This window comes from Piliocolobus tephrosceles, chromosome 7 (genome assembly GCF_002776525.5).
Source record: "Piliocolobus tephrosceles isolate RC106 chromosome 7, ASM277652v3, whole genome shotgun sequence".
Lineage (NCBI taxonomy): Eukaryota > Metazoa > Chordata > Mammalia > Primates > Cercopithecidae > Piliocolobus > Piliocolobus tephrosceles.
Window position 1 is genome coordinate 1,255,628 of NC_045440.1, and position 21,474 is coordinate 1,277,101.

Below are 21,474 nucleotides of genomic sequence, written 5' to 3' on the forward strand. Positions count from 1 at the left end.
GAGTCCAACGCCCTACTTTTAACCTTGTTCCAGATGTCACAACATCACAGTTTCCCTGCCTTGGCTGGGAAGATTCCATTCACTCGCCTCCCCTCATCCCTGAGTATTCACTGATAGCTATAAGCATCCTTTTGTGTTTCTTCTAACTTTTAAGAAACTAGAGTTTACCTTTTTCGTACAGATTCCTAGTTAAAGGGAGAATTTCATTGTAAACAAGAATCTAGTCCTTCAGTTGCTTTTCTTGGCATCCGAGTTGTCTCTTTTTACCTTCCTTTTATGTAGGAAAGGCTTCTGTGTGCACTGTCACCCGAAGTTTACTGGAGAGTCACTCATCCAAAAACATGTGTCTACCATACTTAAAAGTGTTATCGCTAGGATCTCAGTAGAACTCTCCTGGAGACAGGGACACTTTAATTAAATATTGCAAACATTTATGGAGCCTTACCAAACTCACATCATTTTGCGAGGTGCTGGTACGAATATAGAAATGGATATGATAAAGGCAACGTTCCAATGTGTGCACTGTGGTGGAGAAAATAAATAAAATCTTTGCCTTGTTGAAGGCATATCATTATTTAAAGAGATACTATTTTCCCCAGAACTAGTTACCTGTTTAAGTTTGGGTCCCACACAAAAACCGATAGATAGCAGATCTATCTTCTGGTATCTAATATCTACCTATCATCTATCTATCTATCATCTATCTATCTATCTATCTATCTATCGGGTCCCACACAAAAACCGATAAATAGATAGCAGACCTATCTTCTGGTATCTAATATCTATCTATCTATCTGGTATCTAATTATCTATCTATCTATCTAGTCCCACACAAAAACCGATAGATAGCAGATCTATCTTCTGGTATCTAATTATCTATCTATCTATCTAGTATCTAATATCTATCTATCTATCTGGTATCTAATATCTACCTATATATCTATCTTATCTATCTATTATCTATCTATCTATCTATCTATCCATCCATCCATCCGTCCATCCATCCATCCATCCATCATCCATCTGTTTATCTCAGAAAGCAGGTAGGGTATGAAGAAGAGATGGGACAATACAGTACAAAGTCCTCCCCTCCAGCCAAGTTTTTCAAACTCCTTGTCCATACAACATTGATGACCCAAACTTCAGCTCTTTACACATTTCTTTTCCCCGTGAGGCTGAGCTGCTTGAGGGCAAGTCACGTCTTTCCACTACCCTCCTTGGGTACCTACGGCTTCCTGGTGGAGACCCTACAGGTAACCCACGTGAGCGCGTGCTCCGCGGCAGACACGCCCAGGCGGGCTTTACTCACATCCAATCACTTAGTACGCACACTCCCTCCAGCCAATGAGCGAATACGTACTCCTTTCTCCACCTCCCGCCGGGCGGCCACCGCCCCCTCAGCCCCTGGTTGTCCGGTCACCGCCCCAGGTTGCCCCGCCCTGCTCCGCCCTATCACCGCCGCGTGCTCGAGGAGCGAGTCGCGCGCCACTGACGTCACCAGCACGCGCCCCGTCCGCAGCAGTCAGCCTGCGAGGGAGTTACGCTCGTCCGGATTCTCCTGGAGTCTCCTGCCCGCCCAGTGGCCGCAGTCACCCAGCTCCAGAGGCCGCGGTATCACAGGCTCTCCGACATGTCCATGCTGGCTGAGCGTGAGTGTCGGAAGCAGAGGCCCGACCCGGGCGCGTCGGTGAAGATGCTTGGGTGACCCGCACGGCAGTCCCGAGTGACTGGGAGCGCGGGTTCCAGGCGCGCCTGGCGCATGGGGTCGGGGGACCGGGGAGCCGAGCCTGGCTCTGCTTGTCCTGCTCGCCGCAGAGCTCCCCGAAAATTGGCCGCGGGTCTGCTAGTGAGAAAGACCGCGAGTGTCTCCCGGAGACGCTTTCCTCACAGTCACCCTGGGGCGCGCGCGAAGTGGGTCAGAACACCGGGTCCCGGGACTGGCCCCGCCGCCGTCCTTTGTGGGGACCCGGACCTCAGCTTCCTCAGGTTAAAAAGAGTAGGTTGAGCAGAAGGATCACTTCAAACTGTAATCACATTGTCCAAGATGTCTTGGACCCAGAAAAAGAAAAGCAAAGGAGTTAGAAGTCTCAAATACGGGACGTCAGCCACTTAGGAGTGCAGGGCTAATGCATAATTCTAAATGAGATCGGCGTTTTTGATCTTGTTGGCCACAGCGCCCGGTCCTGCCTGTTTACCTTTGACATTTACCTTCACTTTGTGGAGCCGGTGAAACCCCTGTCTCTGGAGAGGCTGCTGAACTTCTGAGTTGTGCCTGCAGCTAAGGTCGCTTGCCACCAGATGGCAGTCGTGCTTTGATCTTGAAAAGCGGGTCCTTGTGCGTTGTATAGGGAGCAATGAACAGAAACAGCTTATTTAACAGATCAATCAGACCAGCGCAGGGATTTTGTGAAATAAATGCTGTTAGCACTCTCTTTTCTAAGAGGATGGAGGACTAGGAGCACAAAACAAAATGGGTCAGTCACCATCCCGGTTTTACAGGGGCAGAAATTGACGTTAAAAGGAAAATAATTTGCCCCTAGTCATTGAGCTAGAAAATGGCAAAATTGATCCAGTTATCTCTGTATATTTATATTCTTGCCAGTAAGACCAGCGGAGACCCATAGAAATGAGTATGTTTTAGACTGAACCCGTGGGTTCTATTTTTTCACCGGTAAAAAATGAGGAGTCAGGATTAGAGCCTAGATAGCAAAGATCTCTTCTGGTTTTCGTATTTGATGTTTGCTCAATTCAGCATGCACTTGGCGACTTTGGCCCTAATTCTGCTGTTCATTTATGTCTGTTCCTTTGATCGGTGTTTGTGAGGCCACTAAAATCTTCTCTTACTATCTTTATCTCCAGGTGGCTTTAAATCAATGAGATGGTGAACATGAACATAGTTGGAAAAATCTGAAGTATAGAGGTGTAAAATGCTATTTGTAGACATCCATCATTCAGATTGCATGATTTCAAGAGAGTGTTTTCAGTTCTCCTTTCCCAACGTTATTCCAAATTGTCAAATCCTTGTCATTATAATATGTAACATTTTGTGTTTTTTTTTCATAATTTGCCAAATGGGTATAGCATCTTCTGTAATTAGATATTTAGAATTGGTGTTGTTAAGAAGAAAAACCTTAGACAAATTAAACAGTTTGATTGAGCAAAGAATGATTCAAGAACTAGGCAACCTTCAGAACTAGAACAGGTTATAAGAACTCCAAGCCTATGCTGTCAGGCCGTATTTATGGACAGTAAACGGAAGTGAGCTACAGAGACAACTGGTTAGCGTTACCGCTCTGATTTGCCTTATTTGAATCAGCTGGCTGCAGAACTCCACGCCTATGCTGTCAGGCCGTATTTATGGACAGTAAACGGAAGTGAGCTACAGAGACAACTGGTTAGCATTACCGCTCTGATTTGCCTTATTTGAATCAGCTGGCTGCAGAACTCCACGCCTATGCTGTCAGGCCATATTTATGGACAGTAAACGGAAGTGAGGTAGAGACAACTGGTTAGCGTTACCGCTCTGATTTGCCTTATTTGAATCAGCTGGCTGCCTGTGATTGCTGCTCAGCTGCTGTAAAGGATTGAGACTCAGTTATATGTAAATGGATCTGTCGGGATACTTTTGGGCAAATCCAATAAAAACCATCCACACAACAGCTCAATACCACATGACTTATGCTAGGGTCCCACTTACTCTAAAGGGCGTGTTGAGTCTCGAGAGCCAGGAGCAGAAGTTTTAAACAATTTCTCAAAATTCAGAGGTTGATCAGAAGGAGCGAATTGTTACACTGAATTAAATTTGGCCTGAGGAGGCCTCCGTACTTGAGTCTTTACATAAGGAACTACAACCTATGTTAGAATTTAAGCGCAGCGAAAGCCTATCGTAGGAGTATACTCTTTTAACATATAACTGAGTCTCAGTCCTCTCATTGGCCACAGTCTACTTTTGGGTGTCATATTCTTGTTCTTTGAACCTTTGGAGTTCTTTATTTTTGCCATAATTTTCCTTAAAACTACAGTGATAAACTTGAGTTCATAATGATCAGTAATTTATATGCATTAAAAAAAGTTGCTTTGATGAGATTCAAAGCAGTTCCCTTAATTCGGTTATACTCCTTCCTTCTTTCCTCTCCCTCTTCTTTCCTCCTTTCTTCCCTGTTTCCATTCTTCATGTTTATTCATTTATTCCATTCACATATTTATTGAGTGCCTGCTGTAGGCGCAGTGATTTTTTTATTTCTTACAATGAAGCCTCAGAAAAAATACATGAATATGAGCCCTAAGGACATGATGGTCTAATGGGAAACCCGAAAGGTGGATGTCAATAGCTCTAATACAGTGGATGTTAAGAAACAGGTAAGTGATGCTAGGAGGTCAAAGGGGAGTCAGAGGGCTTCCGGGCATCTCTGTGAGAGGGATAGAGTCGTTATTTTCTGTAGGTCACATGTGTGGAGGGTGCAGTTGACTCTCCCCAAGAGTGTAAGGACTATTCTGTGTTGTGGATTAAGAACATAAGCTTTGAAGTCAGTAGGACCAAGGTTGGTTTAAAGGGTCTGGGTTTTGCTTGGGGATGTTGGGCAGATTTCTTTCTCTAAGCCTCAGATTTTCATATCTGCCAGTGACGATGGTACTGTCCACCCTCGTTGGGCTACTGTGAATCTTTATTATGTACAGCGTTTGGAGCAAGTCTCAGGTTGAACAGTTGGCATTTATTATTTTAAGTGCATCCTTGGTATTGCGTATTATTTTGTATGTAGTAACGCATGGCAGTGGAAGCTGTAACTGCTGCCCGTACCACTGCTGATGGTGATGAGGACGCTGGTGTCCACAGGTGCTTTCAGTTGTGCTGATGGTGGAGTATGGAAGGCGCAGCTCCAGTGTATTGAGTATTTGCTTTGCCACATTATGAGGGAATATTTCAATTTTGATCTTAAGAGGTCAACTTATATGTCTAGAATGTACATTTATTAGGGAAACCAGGATAAATGATCCAGTCTGTTAACATTCTATTGAGGGTTGAATTAATTTCTGTATTGTAATGTATGTCATATTTTACAAACATACATAAAATACACAAAGTTATGCATGTGTATGTTTGTGTGGTATTTTCCAGGTCTGAAAGGTAGTGCATTGCTGATGAGATGCTTTTTCGTTTCTAGGTCGGCGGAAGCAGAAGTGGGCTGTGGATCCTCAGAACACTGCCTGGAGTAATGACGATTCCAAGTTTGGCCAGAGGATGCTAGAGAAGATGGGGTGGTCTAAAGGAAAGGTATTTTGGAGAAAAGCAGAAAAAATCTGAGCTATGAAAAGAGATTAGAAATTAGGGGAAAACTTCCTTCTTAGGAGACTGGAAGAAACTTATGCTTTGGATCAGTAAGTGATTTTGATCCAAAATCAAAAATTGTTGTGACCTTATGATGATAAGTTAGGATTGAACATAAGTGTCAACTGTCTATCATTTAAGCTGCCATGCTTAGCATCTTTTGTAGATTGTGCAACTAGGGCTGCATGCTTTTTTCTCTTTCCATTTGTTCGTGACTCCAGTAGAGCTTCTGCTGATATCTCTATACTTAAATGGTTCTTGTTGAGGTTGTTAGTGATCTTTAAGTGCCAATCCAGTGGGGCCTTGTTTTGTTCTCATATTATTTCACTCCTCAGTGGTGCTGGATGTAATTGACTACTCTCCTTGAAATACTTCTGTCTTGGCCTCCACAGTACTGTTGTCTCTTCTGTTCTTCCTTTTAACCTCACTTGCCACTCCTAAATTCATTGCTATCTGTTCTTTCTGTAGACTTTTGATTATTAGAGCTCCTTGAGGCTCAACCTCAGGCCCTTTTTTGCACTCTGCTCCGGTGATCTCATTCATTCCCTTGCAACACTTTGGATTAACTAAAGTCTGGGAACTGTCATTTTTCTGTATCTAGTCCAGTTCTGTCCTCTGAGTTCTAGATTTGTAAATTAAATAGCCTACTTGGTATTTCCACTTGAGTAAGCATCTCAAGGGTATCATTTCTATTATAAAACTCTTGATTCCCCCAAATATATTTTTCCCACGTTTTCCCCATTTTTCATACGTGGTACCATCTGCCACTTACACAAGCCAGAAAACTGAGAGTCATGCTTGGTTCCTCCACCCTCTCACCTCCTGCACCCCCAGTCATCATTCTTCTCCATGCAGGGCAGTGCTCTGCTTCAGCCACCGTCATCAGTTGCACTCATTGACTCGTTAGACTCTCAACTGCCTCCCTTCCTCTCTCCTTTTTCTCTTCTGGCCCATTTGCTATACAGCAGCCAAAATTATCTTTTAAAATATGGAAATTAGATCATGTCATTCTTAAAAGACCAGTGGTTTTCCATTGTATTTAAAATAAAATCCAAATTCCTCCCATAGGTTATGTGAGATCTAGTCCCCTCATCATCCTATTTCCTTCATTCCTTCGTTTGCGGAAGCCACCGGGTGCCTCTGAGGTTTCCCAGTACACTGAGTTTTTCCCACCCAGGGTCTTTGCACTTGATCTTCCCTTACCTGGAAAATCTTACAGATAAGTGCTGATTGGTACAGAGGACTTAGAGTCCTCCCCTGTGTTGTTTTGTGAAAGTATTTAATGGAGAGAATCATCAATTCAGAACACCTGCCATGGGCATCTGTGAGTTTTGTAGCAGTGCTCTGCTTCTGAGTATCAGTGAGAGGCATGTTCTAACTCTCTTTGTGTTTAATCTCCACAGGGTTTAGGGGCTCAGGAGCAAGGAGCTACAGATCATATTAAAGTTCAAGTGAAAAATAACCACCTGGGACTCGGAGCTACCATCAATCATGAAGTGAGCAGCAGTGTGCCTCCTGGGTGTCTTTGCATAATTGACTTTAGTCTTATAAATCTAAAATTTTAGTCCAGTCAGTTGATTGATTCATCTGTTTCTGACTGTTGGTGCAGCATTTCATTTTATTCACATTTCCTCTTGAACACTGACACTTTGAATGCGTGGCACTGTAATTCGAAGTCCGTGGCCTACCGTGCTTTTCATTTTTAGTATCATTGTTCCCTTTTGCAAAGTATCTAAACTGGAAGTTTTCTTCCTCAGTTTTTGCAGCCAACAGAATCTGGTAGGAAATCTGGAGAATTACTTTAGGTAAATTGAATTACTTTGGTTAGTTCAGTATCTCTGAGTAGTGGATTGGCGGAGCTAAAATTTTTAGCCACTAAAGAAAGAGTTTATATAAGGTTGATTTCAAATGTAGTTGTTGAGGGAGAGATAACACAGATATACTTATTTTCTTAGAAGAAGCATTCCCCAGTAAACCTATTCCGTATTGCTTTACCTTAAGTATTCTTAAAAATGCATAAGAATGTGATTAGGCAGATTCCTACATTGAAACCCTGCTTCCCACTGGTTTGGGAGATCTTCATTCTCTTATAAAATAATGAACTTATTAGGTAACCACCTTACAAATGGATGCTCATTGATTCAGGGAACTTGAGGTCCTTCCTCCTCCCCTTCCTCAAGAGTTTTGTAAAATTGGAGTTGATGCAAGTAATCAGAATATTTTAATTTCTACTGAGCAAAGAAGAGCATTTCTGTGTCTCTCATGGTTCTTGTCCTGTGAACTATGGAATTTCCCCTAGTGAGAAAAAAACAATTTCATTGTGTTTTACTTTAACATTTAGCACACACATTGCCTGTTGATTCTTCACTATAGATTGACTTGATTGATAGTCATTCACTTTTGAAATCAGGCCTTAAGCTTCCAGGAAGCCACTTTTTAATACTGACCTGGATAAAGAGCATTTTAACTTTATATTATTTCTTGAATCCACTTAAATTTATCAAATAGTATTTTGGTAAAACATTTAAAATTTCTTAACCACTGGATTTCCTTGATTCTAAAATATATCATCTCAGTCAGTGTAAGTAAACTACAGGCTTACCTCTCATTCATTTCTTTGATATTTTCAGGACAACTGGATTGCCCATCAGGATGATTTTAACCAGCTTCTGGCTGAACTGAACACTTGCCATGGGCAGGAAACCGCAGGTAGGGAAATTGGATGACATAAGCTGTCAGTGAAAATATGTTTATCTACTTTTTGTTTTTTGCTTTTATTATTTTTAATGGATACAATTCTATATATTTATTGAGTACAGTGTGGTACATCAATACCTGTGCACAGTTTGTAATGTACACATGTGTTGTGTTCATCAGCACAATTAGCATACACATCACCTCAGACATTTATTATTTCTTTGTGTTGGGAGCATTTGAAATCTATTCTTCTAGCTATTTGAAAATATACAATAAAATATTATTTACTATAGTCACCCTACAGTGCTATAGAACACTAGAGCTTTTTCCTCTTATCTAGTGGGACTTTTATATCCATTAGCCAATATTTAGCCATTCCCACCTAGCTGTTCTCCTTACCTAGCTCTAATAACCACTATTCTGCTATCTACTTTAATGAGCTCAACTCTTTTAGCTTTTTCATGTGAATGAGAAGGTGCGATATTTATCTGTGCCTGGCTTATTTCACTTGGTGTCCTCCAAGCTCACCCATGTTGCCTCAAATGGAAAACGCTCATTCTTTCGTAAGGGTAAATAATATTCCATGGTGTGTATGCACCACATGAATGCACCACATGTCTCCTGCCCGTTCATGTGTTGGTGGACACTTATTTTTATTCCATATCTTGGCTGTTGTGAATGGTGCTACACTGAACGTGGGTTTGCCGGCACCTCTGCAACATGCTGATGTCCTTTCCTTTGGGTAATGCCCAGGAGTGGATTGTTGGATCATATAGTAGTTCTATTTTTAACTTTTTGAGGAGCTGCCATAGTGTTTTCTATAGTGACTACATCAATAGTGCATAAGATTTCCAATTTCTCCATATCCTTGCCAATAATTATCTTTCATATTTTTGATAGTAGCCATCCTAATGGGTGTGAGATGATGTCTCGCTGTGATTTGGATTTCCATTTCCCTAATGACCGATATTAAGCATCTTTTCATCTGCTTATTGGCCATTTTTATATCTTTTTTGAAGAAATGTCTATTTAAGTACTTTGCCCATTTTTAATTGGATTTTGTTGTAATCTGCAAGCATTTTTATAAACATTCTAGTTTATAAACAACCTATTGTGTATCATGTGTGAATAATCAAAAGATATGTGATAGATTGAAAGAGAATTTTGTGGAGTGAAATAATGAATTAGACTTGAGTTCAGCAAATATTTATTGAACTGTGTGCTCGGTACCAGTTTAGGTGTGAGGATCTGCAGAGGTATCAGGCACAGTCCTGGTTGGATGTACTTAGCAGAATATGCTGGTAATTACCTGGTAAAATCACAGCACACATCTAAGCATAGGAAGGTTTATTGCAGTGCTGTGTGTGGAAGTGAGCCCAAAAGCATGAAGGGAAAGGTGCTTTGTTGGTACTTTTTCTAACCAGATTGAACTTTTTGTTGGAATGTATAACTTGGACAGTTTTCCTTATCCATCATCCAATCCATGATTTTGAAATATCCTAACAGTTCTGTGTGTGGTCCTAATATGAAGGACAATAATTTATTAGCAGAAGAAAAAGATAAGGAAAATGTTTTCTGAAAATACTGAGTGACTCATATTAGGAAATGCAGGATCTATGAAGTAGTAAAGTTCAAGGACACTATTCCTTACTAATTATACACAGAAAACATCTTGATATTTATGATCACACTTGAACTCAGTAGAAATACAGATAAGAATGTAAGCTTGGCTGGGCATGATGTAATCCCAGCACTTTGGGAGGCTGAGGCAAGCAGATCACCTGAGGTCGGGAGTTCGAGACCAGCGTGACCAACATGGAGAAACGCCGTCTCTACTAAAAATACAAAATTAGCCAGGCGTGGTGGTACGTGCCTGTAGTCCCAGCTGCTTGGAGGCTGAGGCAGGAGAATTGCTTGAACCCGGGAGGCAGAGGTTGCGGTGAGGCGAGATCGCACCACTGCACTCCAGCCTGGGCAACAAGAGTAAAACTCCATCTTAAAAAAAAAGGAAAAAAAAAAAAGAATGTAAGCATGACCGTATAAGACTTGGAGATTAAATAGGATGTAGTGGTTTAGAGACAAACACCAGAGTCAGACTGCCTGGATTTTAATCCTGGTCTGACTCTTCATTTGCATGACCTTGGGTAAATTGCTGAACATGGCTGTACTTCGATTTCCTCTTTGGTCAAATGGAAGCAGTAGTATCATTGTTGGAAGGTTGTTGTGAGGACTAAATGCATTATAACATCTGAGGAAAGCAAGGAGAGGTACTTAGCACTGAAAGCCTCCTGATAGTGTGGCTGGCAAGTCTAGAGCCATAAACCACGATTAAGGCTGGAAAATTTACTTTACTCTGAAGGATTTCGATAAGGAATCTAGGGTTTTCTCTCTCTTTTTTTTTTTTTTGAGATGGAGTCTTGCTTTGTGGCTCAGGCTGGAGTGCAGTGGCACAATCTTGGCTCACTGCAACCTCCACCTCCCAGGTTCAGGCGATTTTCCTGCCTCAGCCTCCTGAGTAACTGGGATTACAGGCACATGCCACCACTCCTGGCTAATTTTTGTATTTTTAGTAGAGACGGGGGTTTCACCATGTTGGTCAGGCTGGTCTCAAACTCCTGACCTCGTGATCCACCTGCCTCGGCCTCTCAAGGTGCTGGGATTACAGGTGTGAGCTACTGTACCTGCCCTCATGATTAGCAGTTTACAGTTAGTAAAATTAGCGGATCTGTTATAAATTTTAATGAATGCTTATTAAACACACCTCTTTAGCAGTGTATCTCCTGACGAGCTGGGTTGGCGTAGGGTGTGGGGGCTAGGCAAGCTGCTTTGATTGCTGCTTTGACACCAGTTTTTCGCTTGTCCCTCACTGATCCCAGTAAGAGGAAAGTTGTGCCTTTCCTTTGTAAAGTGGGAGGGGGCACCTGGGAAAGGACGACGAGATTGGCGTATAACTCAGACTCTGAGCAGTTTCAGGCATGAGTGCACGTGAACAAATAGATAGAAAGTGATTCCTCAAGGCCTGGCGGTGCTCACACATCCTTCTTGATACCTGCATACTGAGAAGGTAGAGACGCCCCCCAGGTCATTCTTCTGTCCTCTCAAGGCTGAGAGCTGCTCTGTGAGGGCACAGTGTGGTGATTCAGGATGTGGCCTCTCAGTCGTGTCTTTCTGGGCATGGGTCCCATCGCGGTGGTTTCCTGGGTGTGCGTTATCAGTGTCGTGCTCTGTGGTGAGTTCAGGCATCACAGCAGCTCTCTTATGGAGTGGCTGTGGGAAGGAAATCCAAGAATTCATGGAAGGCCTCCAGTCCAGCGCCTAGTCCCTCATACACTTGCAGTTGGTAGGAGCCACTTTAAGCTGATAACTTCCTCTGTGATCTGTGATTGGAACATCAGCATTGAAAATGTTATGTGCCATATGAAGTACAAAGGAGAAGAATTTACTAGTAGGATGTCTTTGCAAAAAAAATCCAAGCTGTCCCTGGGAAGTGGCTGCAGAAGAGAATATTTCAGCTTGTGGAAATAATGAACCCGTGCTGGGCTTTGCCTCAAGTGTGGAACATCTGCCTTCACGTTCTTCCGAGCCTGCTGTATAGTTCCCATTTCACCTTTGAAATAAGTCACTCCTGGGAGGGACTTCAGTGCAGTCACATGCTGTTGAATGGACACGTGCTTGTTTCGCGCCAGTATTAGGGTGAGAGTTTCTTTTTTCCCAGCTTCTCTTATATCCTCTGAAGATGGTTGGTTTGTTGGAGTTTTTTTCTTTTTCTATTTTTTTTTTTGAGACGGAGTCTCGCTCTGTCACCCAGGCTGGAGTGCAGTGGCGCGATCTCGGCTCACTGCAACCTCTGCCTCCCGGGTTCATACCATTCTCCTGCCTCAGCCTCCTGAGTAGCTGGGACTACGGGCACCCGCCACCACGTCCAGCTAATTTTTTGTATTTTTAGTAGAGACAGGGTTTCACCGTGTTAGCCAGAATGGTCTCAATCTCCTGATCTCATGATCCGCCTGCCTCGGCCTCCCAAAGTGCTGGGGTTACAGGCGTGAGCCACCGCGCCCGGCCGCTTTTTTTTCCAGTTTCTCTAACCTCATAGCTGAATGTTCTTAAAACTATAGGAAAATTTAGTCTCTCTTGTACCTGTGATCTGTTTCGGTGGCACTCTTCTATCTGAACTTGACAAGCAGATACAGGTGAGAGAATGCGGGTGGCTAGCTAATTTATAATTGACTCTAACCCCAGATCAACCTGCTCTGATAGTTCGGACAAGGGACTACTTTCTGGCTCACATTTTCCTTTCTGTCAAAGGAGTTCCCACTCGGATGTCTTCCTCAGTGGTGCGTTCCTGCTCCTTTTGCCTTGCCAGTGGTCCTCCCCGAAACCCTGAGGAGGTGGCTCGGAGCCAGTGCTGCTCCGTCACATGTCACCTAATCGTCATTTCTGATCTGTATTTAGATGATCATTTAACCTGTCTTACCTCTATTCACTTTTTTAAATAACTTTTTCTTTTGAAATAATTACAAGCTTGTAGGAATTCGCAAAATGATACAAAGAGTCCTGAACGTCTTTCCCCTGTTCTCTCAGGGTGGAGAGACATATTACTGTGGCTTTTCGAAACCAGGAAGTTGGCACTTGGTGTTACTGTTAACTGCACCACAAACCTTATCCAGTTTTCATCATTTTTTTTGGCCTCCAGTCATTTGTACATGGGTGTATGGTTCCGTGCAATTTTATCACAAGTGTAGATTCATGCAGCACCCACGACGGTGAAGATACAGGATTGGCCACCACGGCACAGCAACCTCATGCTTCATCTTTGTATTTCTACTCACTGTACCTTTATCCTTATCCCTGAGAAACCATTCATCTGTCCTCTCTCTATATAGTTTTATCATGTCGAGAATGTTCGGTAGATGGAGTCATATGAGGTGTTTTTCTAGATGGACCTCTTTGACTAACACAACACCCTGGAGTTCGTCCTGGCCGTTGCAGTGGCAGCGGCCGCCCCTCTTCACCGTGGAGTGGTATTCCACTGCAAGGATGGCCCAGGGGTTGCTCAGCTGTTCATGCATATTCACACGTTGAAGGACTTGGGGGTGATTTCAGTATTTTGCTGATGAATAAGGCTAATATGAACATTTGTGTCTAGGTTTTTGTGTGAACACAAGTTTTCATTTCTTCCTCAAGGATTTTCTAAATTTCTGGAGGGCAGCTTGGCCTGATCCATAGGATGCAAATTAAGGAAATATTTCTGATCATTTGACCGGTAGAAAGAAAACAGATCCAGCAGAAGGGTGCTATTGCAGAGCAAATAAATGAAAGAATTCAATCATAAATGATATGGTTCCTAAAATGTTCTTTAAAGACTATCCACTGTTAGGAGAATAAATGAGATTGGATTACAAAGACTTTAATGTATTTTTTTTCATCTTTTTTTTAAGATTCCTCAGACAAGAAGGAAAAGAAGTCTTTTAGCCTTGAGGAAAAGTCCAAAATCTCCAAAAACCGTGTTCACTATATGAAATTCACAAAAGGTAAGATTAAGCATTTCTTTACTTGTTGTTGAAATCTGTGTATTTGTCCTGAGTTGCTTGAAGCATTTTAGCTCTTGGTCAGCAGTGACTTCATGCTTTATGGACAGCCTGACTGAATTGCTCTGAAACGGTGCTGGAGTCTTCGCATTCACTGTGGTGTGCCTGAGGATCCTGTTAGAATTCAGATCTGAGAGATCTGAGATGGGATCCAGGTTAGGCTTTAAACTGGGAACAAGTCCTGTGGCTGAGCTAAAAAATGGAATCAGCTTATATTTAGAGGAAAAAGGGACTTTATGTAGCTAGGTCAGAAAATAATTTTTATTTCTTGCCCAACATTTTTAGCTGCATTTGTTTTTTCACAGCTGAGTGTTGGTGTTAGATAGCTCTTAATATGCCAAGTTAGAGAATGATGCTCTATGTTGAGACCTGCAGTGTGATAAAGCACACTCCCTGGTTGACCCTTTATTCCACGTGATTTATCCATTTACAGCGTAGGCAGTCCGTGGTCATTGCCGAGTTGGGTAGAAAGCCGTTTGAGAACTGGCTGAGAATCCCTATTCCTTCATCACCACCTCCCCAGCCCCTTCCTAGTATGTGAAATCATTTGTGCATGCGGTTGTCCTCTTCAGCCACTAGGTGGCGGTCTTGCACTGGAAAGAAACAATTTAACTTAATAGCATCAACTCTCCAGTTGTTTGCCTGTAGAACAGTATCATGAATTAGAAACCTACTTATTACCTAGTATACCTAAGAAGCGTGATGATGCTGCTGATACTGTCATATCTAGTCTCTACTGATGGTTCTTCCCTGGGAGGTTGGATGTGTGTTACCTCGATAGGCCAGGAAAAGCACATCTCTTTGCTTTGGTCTTCTGTGAATGTCATGCATATCAGGGCATTGCTGGGAAGCTCTTAACTTGTAGAACCAGCCTGGATAGCAGTGGGAGCTGGAATTCCCACTACTTTGAAGTATTGATGATGTTTTTCATTTGGGGCCAGGAGCCCAAAAGTAAGAACTGGGTTTGGTTGAGGTGAGAGGCCGTGGCAGAGCTGAGTGGATCGGGGCTTGTGTGCAGGGAGAGGCTGAGCCTCCCTTCTCTCGTCAGCAGCCGTGGTTCTTCCGCTTCATCCTTCCTTTCTCTCACGCGGAACTTTCTTGGCTGTCACCTGTATCCCTTCTGACTGGGGTTCTTCTCCACCCCAGCCTGCTATGGATCAGAATATAGGCTTCGTTGGCCCTCAGTCCTTTTGAGGAGAGGGTAAATGCTCCCTTCATACTCAATCCCTGAAATAGCACTTCTGTTTTCATTAGACTGTAGAAAAAAGCAAGATCACAGAAGGTGCTGTTGCAGAGCAAATTAATGAAACTCAGTGAGCTGTAACTTTCGGATGGTGTGGCAGCATTTTACGCTTTCACTTTTACAGGTAGAATCTTCTGATTTTCCTTTGGTGCCAGACTGCATGCATGATTTCATCTGAAGCATTTGCTGAGGCTGGGATAAGCTTCTGTAATCTGCTTTAATCTAATGGATGCCGGGAGCATCTGCTTTCTATTTCTAGTTAAGCCACTCCTTTGCTGGGTGACCCTGTCAGACTGCTGGGTGACTCGTGCCTTCGTTTTCTGTATCTATTAGCCTTGCCTGGGAAGAAGGGGGAGTCAGTACGCAGAACAGAAAGAGTCCCGGATCTATTGTCAGACTGCAGGGAGTAGCTGGAGTGGAGATGGGAACGACACGCAGACTGGGCCTATGTAGGAAAGAGAGAAGGAAGCAAAAGTCCAGGGAGTGAAGAAAAGAATGGTTTACCATCTAGCTTTTCAGTCCTCGGTGCAAGCTTATTTTAAAGTTTCCTCTAGGGTGCACTATCTTAGATCACAGAAAATCTGACTCTGGCCATTACTCGCTCAGACAAGTCACCTACCCATTTCCCTTCAGACTCAGTTTCCTCTTTTGTAAAATGTGGATACATTTGTAAGTGGCTATTAAGTTCTAAGGTAGGTTCTGTTTTAGGATTTATAAGCAGTGACCCATTTCTGGAAGTTTTGCTTTTTCAGCATTATAGATCATAAAGATTTTAACCAGTGGGCATGCGTGTCATGGCAGTAACTCATTCACTTAGTTGATGAGGATGATTCATACCGTCACTCATGTATGGTCCAGGAAATCAAACAGGAAGATGGAATTTTACATAGTTTGGTAAGAGCTACTGCCTAGATATTGGCTATATCATTATTTTGATTTTTATTTTGAGACAGGATCTCACTCTGTTGCCCAGACTGGAGCACAGAGGCACAATCTCAGCTCACTGCAGACTTGACCTTCTGGGCTCAAGTGATCCTCCTGCCTTAGCCTCCCAAAGTGATGGGACTACAGGTGGGAGCCACTGCACCTGGCTGGTTATATCTTTTTAGTTCTGATACATAATTATTCCTTTCCCTGGTCCTGAGTTTATCATCTAACTTGAGATAATCTATTGTATAATTTTAAAAGTCGGTTTTATCCATACTGATTTAAAAGCCCAACTCCAGCTTGGTTTGTGAGTTTTTTTTTTTAAATTCAAAAGATGTCTCTGCACATAGAGGCTATACATGCAGAGGGGAAAATGTCAATCGACACAAAGCCATTTTTGAGGTTTTCTGACTGGATGGTGAGATGTTGGCAGGAGAGCAGTGCTTCTTCCCCTCAGTTATGCAGTCATTGGATGAAAGTTGCATAAACTGTAATTGTGCAGCTTTATCCTGGGAATCTTGCAGACTTCTTATTCCTGTGAGAGTCTGGGCTATTTTATGTGCTTCTTAAACAAGGAAACGACATGCCTAACGCGTGTTCAGGTGCTCAGCTTCCTGGTCGGGAAACACAGAATTGGTATTCACAGCGCAGTCAGCCCCGCCCCTCAGTCGCACACCGGTGGTGAGGAGCATTCAGTTTCCTCTTCTGAGTCTTTTGACATTTAAACAAATATCACGTACCACCTTGTAGGCTTTTTGAAAATTCTGACTCTTATTCTTGGTTATTAGGGTCCGACCTGTGTCACCCACACTGACTCTTCCCACTTTCCTGGTTTACGGCGGCTTTTAGTGGAGTTACCCGTACCTTCTGCCCTTGGCTGACTGCCAGTCTGTGTGTTTGCAGTTAAAAAAAATAAAAGTATTTCATTTTATTTGTCCTTCTTGACTGAAGAATGAAAATGAATTTTCTGAACAATCGAAGCTACCTATATAAACCCTAAGTGTTTTTTATTTTAGCAAACATATTCCTTGCCCTTCGCTTCTTTACTCTCGGCAGCTCAACTCTGCTTTTCCATAGAGTTGGTTTTTTGAGCCTCAGTTCTAATACAGCTTGTTGGGTTATTGCTAAACTGTTTCCAGATCATCTTGATTCCTAAGTTCTCGTGTCTATAAAAGTTTTCGTTGCCTCCCATGTGGACATCTTGGTATTGTAAATGTGTCTGACTCTAGCAGTAATTTTCCTCCCTTCCCAGTAGCTACTCTGATAGACTGGGAAACTGATGATCATGATTATTAGACAACAGCCAAAACGATCCTAAGTAGAGCGTACTTCATGAAAGCACCTGCTCATCCTTGCAGGAACTTGCAGTCTGACTCTCAGAGGCCTTTCTTACTGGTTCTGCAGATGTCATGCATTGAAGACTAATAGATGAACCAAATCCAGATAGATCTGTTTCCTATTCAGTTTTCTTAATTGTCATTTTCTCTAAGTTTATCAACAGTATTTTGTATGATTTGACCATAATTCAGAATTGAAACAAATAAGCTTTTTAAATACTTTTTAAATTTGTGGTATTTATTCAAAAGTGGCCATAATTTCCTAGTGTTTATAAGCTTTCCATCAGGACCATTAATTAGTAACAATCTCAAGGTCACTTCCGTCTTCACCTTTTTATCCATTTTTTATATTCCTTTCCACTGGTCTCTGACTCTTCTTTCTTCTCTGTGTTCTTGTTTTCCAGATCAAATCCAGAGCAAAGCCTGTAACCATCCTGGTTTCTACACTTATTTAAGTGAACTTTGCTAAAGGATAAAAATTTCTGATAAAAGAATCCATCATCAAAACTTTAGACACAGTTGCACCTTCATTGGTATAGCTTACTGTCTCTGCCAGCTTGACAGTTTCCCCATTGACTTTCAGATCTGTTTTGAATCTCTGCGTGTTTGTCTTTTGACATCGTATTTTAGAATTGTGATCTTGCATGTACCCTCTCTTCCTTAATCCCTCCAGCATTCCTTTTAGTCGAATTCCTGTAAAAGAGATCTTAACTTGCATTTTCTCGAGTGTCTGTATTCCAGAGGATAGGTTAGGGATAGATGGCCAGTACACATTTTGAATTGAGTACAGCTGCCTTTTCTGAAGTACAAATTGTGCTTTGCATTGGAAAATGGGCTGTGCTGGCAGTAAAGCTGTGAGGACATCTCTACACCTCCGATGAGTTTGTCCACCTCTTCCCGCTACAACTAGTTTTCTTCCCCACTTTCCCGGTTCATTTTCCGCACTGTGATGTGCATTGTCTATTCTTCAGTAGGTTTTCCCTTGGGTCTTTTTGTGTAGGTCCTATTTAATCATAAAGAAGCAGGAGGGCTTAGTGTCAAGCTCAGATAGGAAGGAGAGCAGCAGGCAGAGCCCAGGGAGCCTGCCCTCCCGGGAGGAACAGGTCATACCGCCTGGGCCACTTCATCTGGTACTGCTGCCTTGGAAACTGGCTTTGGCACCTGGTTTTGCATTAAATTAAAGGGTGTTTTGTGTTTTTAATTTCACGGAGTCACTGAGCAATGTCATATTTAAGTGCCCCAGTGATAGTCAGTGAACTAGAACCTTCTGGGTCATGACATTACTTTGCCAAGTCAGTGTGCTACAGGAAACCAAGAAGACGAGTGAGTCTGTGACGGTGGAACTCAGCTTCCAGTGTGAAACTCACATTCCTGTGTCTGACCCAGAACCTGCCTCGCCCACAGCCTCAAGCCTTTACATGGAGTAGTTACATTTTACAATGCATTTACCGTGCAGGTGACAAATGGGAATAGATCTGGCCGACTGCTCACAGAGGATGATCGGGTAGAAGTGGAAATTCCAAAGAAGTGAATTTTAAATTAGTTGGTTCGTGGGTTTGAAATTAAAGAGTTTAGTGTTTTAAATAAGAACCATAGAGCCATTTAGTTTCCTGCTCTCCCTATGTAGCCTTTTATTTAGAGACAATATAGCTAGAGCAGTAAAGAACATTTTAAGAAGAAAAATCTGAAACCCTGTCCCCCTTACACCGTATTTTTTATTTACATATATTCTTTTAAAATGTTTGTTTGTTGAGTTAATTATTAAGCTCCCATATGTCAAATATGATACATTCTCATTCATGTGCGTATGTGGAGTTGAAGCTATGTGTCTAGTAGTATTTTTTAATCTGCATTTCATAATCTTTAAGTAGCTCATATCTCTGAAGCAAATGAGATCTATTTTTAAATGAGGAACCCAGAGACCCAGGAATTGCACCTTGAGGGCATAGCGGGAGTAGAGTGAGCTGTAGAATTGAGCTTTCCTTGCAGTCAGGATGCTCTGGGTTGTTTCTATAATTAAGTGAATGTCAAGAGTTCTGGTTCTAAAACATTTACTTGTTTTTAAAATTTAATTAATTTTGTTTACTAATGGAAGAGTTGTAATGAAACAGTGGGTAGAAATCCCAGCACTTTGGGAGGCCAAGACGGGCGGATCACGAGGTCAGCAGATCGAGACCATCCTGGCTAACATGGTGAAACCCCGTCTCTACTAAAAAATCGAAAAAAACCAGCGGGTGAGGTGGCGGCGCCTGTAGTCCCAGCAACTCAGAAGGCCGAGGCAGGAGAATGGCATAAACCCGGGAGGCGGAGCTTGCAGTGAGCCGAGATCCGGCCACTGCGCCCCAGCCTGGGTGACAGAGAGAGACTCCGTCTTAAAAAAAAAAAAAAAAAAGAAAGTCAGTAGTTACAAAGTTGTTTATTTCTTTCCCAAAAGCCATTTTCCTTTGAGGTGCCGCATAACTCATGTCTGTGCTCCTTCTTGTAGGAAGAGCGGTCTCACTGAAAGCATCACCTTGTTTTTCTAGGGAAGGATCTGTCATCTCGGAGCAAAACAGATCTTGACTGCATTTTTGGGAAAAGACAGAGTAAGAAGACTCTCGAGGTATAAAGCCCAGAAAGTGTCTGTGTTCCGCTGTAGTACTGTCTGATTTTCACCTGTGTATGGGACTGTTTATCTAGGACTCCTACTTTTCCGACAAAGGTTCCCAAACACTTCGGAGGCTTGGTACACAGCCTAGATATGATCCTTTTACTAATATTAGTGGGTAGATCATGTTTTATAAGGAATCTTAAAAAAAAGAATAAGTGTTCTCTGGTTTTTGGCTTTTGTTCTTTTGGTTTTGGTGTGAGAACTAGATTAAACTTGGGAAGAATACCCATTGCCGTTAAAATTGGAGGGGAAAATATCTCTTCCATGGCCGAGGTGGGAGGGATTTTGTCCGCTCTGCTCACACTGCGTGACTCCCTTTGGAACGGAGGTGGGAGGAAGGATGTCCCCTTCATTCTCTAGGACCAGCCTGTTCCATTCTAACAGCACCTGAGACAGCGCTAGATCCGCACCATCTATAAGGGGGTTCGATGGGGTGTTTCCTCTATTCAGTATTTTTGCTGTACAACTAGAAGAAAAGAATGGGGTGACTAAACTGCACCCTTAATGGAATGAAGTCCATAATTTATCATTCTAATTATTAAATTGGGCTGTATAATATTGCAAAGAATTTTTTGTGCTGTTTTTAAGTGTAAGATACAGCCCTGGATATAATTTGAGATATATTAGAATTTTGAAATACGGATTTCTGAAGATAACAGGCTAAAAATACTTAGAACTGGTATTGTCTAAGAAAATCTGGAACATATGGTTGTGACCACTGTTACTCAGCTAACCTGGTACGTTGTACTGATGTTCTTTTATTGGTTCCTAGCCAGGGCCCTTGGTGACCACAGAGCAAAAAAGAAGACTTGGTTTATTAATTCCTGGCATTTTTCCAGACTGACAGAAATCTTTATTTCTAAGATGGTAGATATTTGTTTCTTAATAGTAATAATTTTTAGAGAGTCTAGAATTACCAGTGGTTGGAAGTCTTGTTTGGTGATTCCCTGTGCAGATGGGGACTAAATTCCTGGGTATCTTAGCGCTTGTCTGCCGCTGTACCCTCGGCAGATGGAAGCAGCAGGCTGGGAAAGGATACCTGGCTTTGGTGCCTGCGTGGACTGTGCTGAGTCACGGGATAGGCGATGGTCACTAGGGAGGAGCTGCTCTGACATCGGGCCAGGCTGGCTGCTCCTTCACAAGGGGCTGCTGGAAAGAGCCATGGTCAGACAGGCTGGCTTCTGGTTGCACCTCTGCCCTCAGTGCCCACCGTGAGACCTGGACTAGGCCACTCTTCCTTGTTCACTGAGGACATGGCCTCTGGCTTATCCCAGCCTCCCCTCCAACCCCTCCTCCTTGACTCTCTCCGTCGTCTCCGTGTCCTCGGGAAGAACTGGAATTCCAGTCCTGCGCCTCTTGCACTCCATCTCCTTTGGTCTGCCCAACAGCTGCCCCCACCCCACGATCACAGCCTGAGCCTTTGCATCAACTCCACATCCCTCCCACACCTTGAGATAACCCCCATCTCCCCAGCCCCGTGGGGCGCACGGCACCTTCTGCACTGGTGCTTCCACATCCCTGCACGCTGATCCTCTCTCTTCTCCCTGCCACCCACCCACCACCCCCAGCCTTTGCCCTCCCGGACAGCTTCTTTGCAAATGTACAATTGAACAGATCGGGGAGGAATATTACTTGTCGGCTTTTGTAGAACTTTAAGAGAATTTATGTGGTTGGTGCAGGAAGCTGTTAGTTGTAAGAGATCAGAG

General features: G+C 42.9%; 1 protein-coding gene across 2 annotated transcripts in view; it reads left to right on the top strand.

Annotated features, from left to right (window-relative positions):
• The first annotated feature begins 1,493 nt into the window (after positions 1-1,493).
• PINX1 (PIN2 (TERF1) interacting telomerase inhibitor 1) overlaps positions 1,494-21,474 on the top strand; it is a 69,879-nt gene continuing 49,898 nt past the window's right edge. The window contains exons 1-6 of one of the 2 annotated variants that reach the window (XM_023225290.2): positions 1,494-1,649; positions 5,163-5,272; positions 6,730-6,822; positions 7,957-8,035; positions 13,462-13,554; positions 19,644-19,720. In XM_023225290.2, the coding sequence (XP_023081058.2) occupies positions 1,631-1,649; positions 5,163-5,272; positions 6,730-6,822; positions 7,957-8,035; positions 13,462-13,554; positions 19,644-19,720 (471 nt within the window). In that variant the 5' untranslated portion in view covers positions 1,494-1,630. The remainder of the gene's footprint in view (positions 1,650-5,162; positions 5,273-6,729; positions 6,823-7,956; positions 8,036-13,461; positions 13,555-19,643; positions 19,721-21,474) is intronic. The other variant, XM_023225291.2, reaches the window with a different exon arrangement.